The sequence below is a fragment of the Ailuropoda melanoleuca genome, chromosome 8, assembly GCF_002007445.2.
Source record: "Ailuropoda melanoleuca isolate Jingjing chromosome 8, ASM200744v2, whole genome shotgun sequence".
NCBI classification, from domain to species: domain Eukaryota; kingdom Metazoa; phylum Chordata; class Mammalia; order Carnivora; family Ursidae; genus Ailuropoda; species Ailuropoda melanoleuca.
In genome coordinates, this window is record NC_048225.1 from 19541151 (window position 1) to 19547804 (window position 6654).

At 40.3% G+C, this 6654-nt stretch overlaps 1 protein-coding gene across 1 annotated transcript in view; it reads right to left on the reverse strand.

The window, feature by feature from the left end:
- Window positions 1-237: 237 nt before the first annotated feature.
- Window positions 238-6654, reverse strand: part of LOC109488404 (olfactory receptor 8B3-like) — a gene marked incomplete at its 3' end in the record, with an annotated part of 8804 nt that continues 2387 nt past the window's right edge. Inside the window, exons 2-3 of the mRNA XM_034667712.1 lie at window positions 3741-4644; window positions 238-261 (exon numbers count right to left, since the gene is read on the reverse strand). Coding sequence (XP_034523603.1) covers window positions 238-261; window positions 3741-4644 — 928 coding nt within the window. The remainder of the gene's footprint in view (window positions 262-3740; window positions 4645-6654) is intronic.

A 6654-nucleotide genomic window follows, 5' to 3' on the forward strand; every position in this document is an offset into this window, starting at 1 on the left:
CAGTCAAAACTAGAGGCTCTGACGGCCAGGGTCACCGAGGCAGAGGAACGCGTTAGCGAATTGGAGGATGGGTTAGTAGAAGAAAAAACGAAAATAGAAGCTGGTCTTAAAAAAATCCACGCCCACGAATGTAGATTACGGGAGATTACTGACTCTATGAAACGATCCAATGTCAGAATCATCGGCATCCCTGAAGGGGTGGAGAAAAACAGAGGTCTAGAAGAGATATTTGAACAAATTGTAGCTGAAAACTTCCCTAATCTAGCAAGGGAAACAAGCATTCGTGTCCAAGAGGCAGAGAGGACCCCATCCAAGCTCAACCAGGACAAACCTACGCCACGGCATGTCATAGTGCAATTCGCAAATATTAGATCCAAGGATACAGTATTGAAAGCGGCCAGGGCAAAGAAATTTCTCACGTACCAAGGCAAAGGTATCAGGATTACGTCAGACCTGTCTACAGAGACCTGGAATGAGAGAAAGGCTTGGGGGGGCATTTTTAAAGCTCTTTCAGAGAAAAACATGCAGCCAAGGATCCTTTATCCAGCAAAGCTGTCATTCAGAATTGATGGAGAAATAAAGACGTTCCAAAATCGCCAATCATTAACCAATTTCGTAACCACGAAACCAGCCCTACAGGAGATATTAAGGGGGGCTCTATAAAGGTAAAAAGGCCCCAAGAGTGATACAGAGCAGCAAGTCACAACCGATACAAAGACTTTAAAGAGAAATGGCATCATTAAAATCATATCTGTCAATAATCTCTATCAATCTAAATGGCTTAAACTCTCCCATAAAACGCCACAGGGTTGCAGATTGGATAAAAAGACATGACCCATCCATTTGCTGTCTACAAGAGACTCATTTTGAACCCAAAGATGCATTCAGACTTAGAGTAAGGGGATGGAGTACCATCTTCCACGCAAATGGACCTCAAAAGAAAGCTGGAGTAGCAATTCTCATATCAGATAGACTGGATTTTAAACTAGAGGCCATAGAGAGAGATACAGAAGGGCACTATATTATTCTTAAAGGAAGTATTCAACAAGTGGATATGACAATTATTAATATATATGCCCCCAACAGGGGAGCAGCAAGATACACAAGCCAACTCTTAACCAAAATAAAGAGACATATAGATAAGAACACAGTAATAGTAGGGGACCTCAACACCCCACTATCAGAAATAGACAGAACACCCTGGCAAAAACTAAGCAAAGAATCAAAGGCTTTGAATGCCATACTCGACGAGTTGGACCTCATAGATATATATAGAACACTACACCCCAGAACCAAAGAATACTCATTCTATTCAAATGCCCATGGAACATTCTCAAGAATAGATCATGCTCTGGGACACAAAACAGGTCTCAGCCAATACCAAAAGATTGAAATTATCCCCTGCATATTCTCAGACCACAACGCTCTGAAATTGGAACTCAACCACAAGGAAAAACCTGGAAGAAACTCAAACACTTGGAGGCTAAGAACCATCCTGCTCAAGAATGACTCGATAAACCAGGAAATCAAAAAACAAATTAAACAATTTATGGAGACCAACGAGAATGAATACACAACGGTCCAAAACCTATGGGATACTGCAAAGGCAGTCCTAAGGGGGAAATACATAGCCATCCAAGCCTCACTCAAAAGAATAGAAAAATCTAAAATGCAGTTTCTATATTCTCACCTCAAGAAACTGGAACAGCAACAGAGGGACAGGCCTAACCCACTGACAAGGAAGGAGTTGACCAAGATTAGAGCAGAAATCAATGAATTAGAGACCAGAACCACAGTAGAGCAGATCAACAGGACTAGAAGCTGGTTCTTTGAGAGAATCCATAAAATTGATAGACCACTGGCAAAACTTGTCCAAAAACAAAGAGAAAGGACTGAGATTATTAAAATTATGACTGAAAAGGGAGAGGTCACGACCAGCACCATTGAAATTGCAAGGATTATTAGAAACTTTTATCAACAGCTATATGCCAAAAAACTAAACAATCTGGAAGAGATGGAGGCCTTCCTGGAAACCTATAAACTACCAAGACTGAAACAGGAAGAAATAGATTTCTTAAATAGGCCAATTAACTATGAAGAAATTGAGTCAGTGATAAACAACCTTCCAAATAATAAAACTCCAGGCCCAGACGGTTTTCCTGGGGAATTCTACCAAACATTCAAAGAAGAAATAATACCTATTCTCCTAAAGCTATTTCAAAAAATAGAAACAGAAGGAAAGCTACCAAACTCATTCTATGAGGCTAATATTACCTTGATCCCCAAACCAGGCAAAGACCCCCTCAAAAAGGAGAATTACAGACCGATTTCTCTAATGAATATGGATGCCAAAATCCTCAACAAGATCCTTGCTAATAGAATCCAACAGTACATTAAAAGGATTATCCATCATGACCAAGTGGGATTCATACCTGGGATGCAAGCATGGTTCAACACTCGCAAATCAATCAATGTGATACATCATATCAACAAGAAAAGACTCAAGAACCATATGATCCTCTCAATTGATGCAGAAAAAGCATTTGACAAAATACAGCATCCTTTCCTGATTAAAACCCTTCAGAGTGTAGGAATAGAGGGTACATTTCTCAATCTCATAAAAGCCATCTATGAAAAGCCTACTGCAAGCATTATTCTCAATGGGGAAAAGCTGGAAGCCTTTCCCTTAAGATCAGGAACACGACAAGGATGCCCACTCTCGCCACTATTATTCAACATAGTACTAGAAGTCCTTGCAACAGCAATCAGAAGACAAAAAGGGATCAAAGGTATCCAAATCGGCAAAGAAGAAGTCAAACTGTCTCTCTTTGCAGATGACATGATACTCTATATGGAAAACCCAAAGGAATCCACTCCCAAACTATTAGAAGTTATAGAACAATTCAGTAAGGTGGCAGGATACAAAATCAATGCCCAGAAATCAGTTGCATTTCTATACACGAATAACGAGACTGAAGAAAGAGAAATTAGGGAATCCATCCCATTTACAATAACACCAAAAACCATGCGTTACCTTGGAATTAACTTAACCAGAGACGTAAAGGACCTATATGCTAGAAACTATAGATCACTTTTGAAAGATATTGAGGAAGACATAAAAAGATGGAAAAATATTCCATGCTCATGGATTGGAAGAATTAACATAGTTAAAATGTCCATACTACCCAGAGCAATCTACACTTTCAATGCTATCCCGATCAAAATACCGAGGACATTTTTCAAAGAACTGGAACAAATAGTCCTTAAATTTGTATGGAAACAGAAAAGGCCCAGAATCTCCAAGGAATTGTTGATACATATTCTAATACCAAGTAGCAGATATAAACACCCAAATTATACAATGTCACCCTTCCAATTCAATACTTTAAAGACCACTTCATGTTTCAGAGGAAAAAAGAAGTTGATAATGAAAATGAGGGGGGGAGACAACTTGTTTATTACTTAATGCTATTACTAAACAGAACAAAAAGGTGGAGAAGATAGTATGGTAATGGTGAGGAAAAGAGGGAAGACCTACTTTATAAAGACTAAAAATAAATTGTGAGACTTGATCTTCCTTTACCATATTAAGGAAAAATGCTAAGAAGATTGTCACTAAAGGTATTTTATTTAAACATACAGAATCCCTACACAGATAGACTCTGTTTCTGATCAATTCATTCTCCTACTCAGAGTTTTTTTCACAGCAAGTTTAATGTCTCTGTTTTTCAAANTTTCACAGCAAGTTTAATGTCTCTGTTTTTCAAACTGTAAATGAAAGGGTTCATCATGGGAACCACATTGGTATAAAAGACAGAAGAGATTTTCCCCTCATCCATAGACCCAGCAGAAGATGGTTTAAGATACATAAATGCAATAGATCCAAAGAAGAGAGAAACAGCAACTATGTGGGAACTACAGGTGCTGAAGGCTTTGGACCTGCCCTCAGTGGAGCTGATGGGCAGGATGCTGGAGACGATGAAACCATAAGAGACAAAGATGGTCACAGTGGGCACAATCACATTGATGCCCACCACAATGAAAGCCACCAGCTCATTGACATAAGTGCTTGTGCAGGAGAGCTGGAGCAGAGGGAGGATGTCACACAAATAATGGTTGATGGTGTTTGCATCACAGAAGGTCAGTCTCAACATGCATCCTGTGTGAGCTGTGGCATCCAAAAATGACACTAAGTAAGAACCAAGCATAAGGCTGGAACACACTTTAGAGGACATGGCAACATGATACAAAAGTGGGTTACAGATAGCCACATAGCGATCATAGGCCATTGATGTCAGCACATAAGCTTCAGAAATACCAAAGCAACAGAAAAAGTAAAGCTGGGTCATGCATCCCCTGTAGGAGATCATATTCTTCTTTGATGTGAAGTGAGTCAGCATTTTGGGTGTAAACACAGAAGAATAACAGAGGTCTATGAAGGACAAATTGAAGAGGAAAAAGTACATGGGGGTGTGGAGGTGTGAATTCAGCCCGATTAGAGTTATCAAGCCCAAATTTCCCAACACAGTGACCACATACATGACTAGAAACAGGCAGAACAGAGGGAGCTGGAGAAATGGTAAGTCTGTGAGCCCCATCAGAATGAATTCAGTCACAAAAGAACCATTTCCAGGAGTCATTCTTCTCTAAAGGGATCTATGGACACAGGAGAAAAAAAAAGTTACAGGGAGAAAAATTCAACTTTTCCCATTGTATCTCCTCTCACACGAGTTGGGTTTGTACTGGGAATATTCAAAACTACCCCAAACCGGACCCATAGAATACGCTTTGCCATTATTATGAATCTAGTGACATGGACATTCCCTTATTAGAGTCTTTATAAACTGTATAAGCAAAGAGCATCAAAACCTGGCCTACAAAATGATGGCTAGAGGTTCCATATGCCAACAGGACTGCTGTGAAAACCAAAGGTTAGGGAAAAGATTGGACCGGGAGAGAATTGCCTTCTCTCATTTCATTTCTTTGATGACATGAGCCCTCCCCTAACCAGTAAAATGGAGGCAGCACCCCACCAACCTGGTGCTGGCCTCTAATGGAGATTGGACTTGGTGTGGAGGGAAGGAAGAACATTGTGCTAATCCAAAAATAAAGACCAGAGTCTAGGGTAGTTTAAGTTTCTGCCACATGTACAGAGTAAAAACAATGAATGCACAAGAGTGAGAATTCCATCAATGGAACTGACCAATAAATTGCATCCTTTGAAACTAGTAATGTTTCTGAATCTTCCCTGCTCCATCACCCTTCCCTAAACATGTCCTACCACCAATTTCCCCTGAGTCTGAAGATTGCAAAACTGGAAAGAAAGGGGAATATCTTAGATCCATAGACTTCCATCACAAAAGAAAGACATGAATATAAATGGATCAGAAACTCACCTTCCTTAGGCAAGAACACCTTAGAGCTTCCTTACCAGTATCACCTCTGTGGTTCTGAAAGGGCAGATTTAGTCTCTGTGGCTTTGCTCCCTTGGAGTCTATGAGAACACAGCCCACACGTAAATTCTGATGAGCCCTGCAAATCCTTCTGAACCTCAGATAATAATTTCTGATTATAAGTCCTCTTAAGCAGCAGACCAATTTTAACAGCCTTTATTATTATCATTTTGCCACTTGGTAAATCACAGAAGACGTAAGATGAGTGTGATGATATAATGTACTCAGTTATAAACAGAGCAGAAGCTTGCTCAGTCTTTTCTGCAGGGAATGGTTTCTGGTGTAACAGGGTCTTGAGGGGATGTATTTACACAAAGGACCACAATGTGTCTCTAATTCCTTAGGGACTCAGAAATTTATTCAAGGTTTCCCTCTGCTGTAGGGTTAGGACATCCCCCCAAAACACCAAAAATGAATTCCCATTTGCAGGTCAGCAACATGGCAGAAGAGGAAGCCCTAGAACTTCTTGCCCTCCATGAACACCCTGATTCAAAAATGTTTCACATACATATTCCCTTTATAGGAAATCCAGACAGTAGTTAAGGTAGGCCTGTTTTGAATTAAACAATGAATCTAGACACATCCCCTAACATTTAAGGGAAATTCTAGATATCCTCTTTTTATAACAGTTATCCTTGCACGGAAACTTCAAATTGGGACAAGACCCCAGTTCCTGACTTCTCCCTGGGGAGAGAAAAAATTGCACCATCTGTCCAATGCCCCAACTTTTACTACGTGTGCCTAGGAGACCGGCTTCTACATAGTCTGTGTCAGAAAACAGAGGGGAGGGGTGCCTGGGTGGCTCAGTCCTTAAGCCTCTGCCTTAGGCTCAGGTCAAGATCCCAGGGTCCTGGGATCCAGCCCAGCAGCGGGCTCCCTGCTTGACGGGAAGCCTGCTTCTCCCTTTCCAACTCCCCCTGCTTTTGTTCCCTCTCTTGCTGTCAAATAAGTAAATAATAAATAAATAAATAAATAAATAAATAAATAAATAAATAAATACAAAGCAGAGGGGATACAGGACTCAGCATGTTTTACCTGCCCATGGAGAGAGAGAAAAAGTTGGTGGTGTGGGCTGGAAGTCACAGGAGCTCCTTCCCCTGGCTCAGCATAGAATAAGTGATTGAAAAGCACTTTCTTTTTTTTTTTTTAATGATTTTTTTTATTATATTATGTTAGTCACCATACAGTACATCCCCGGATT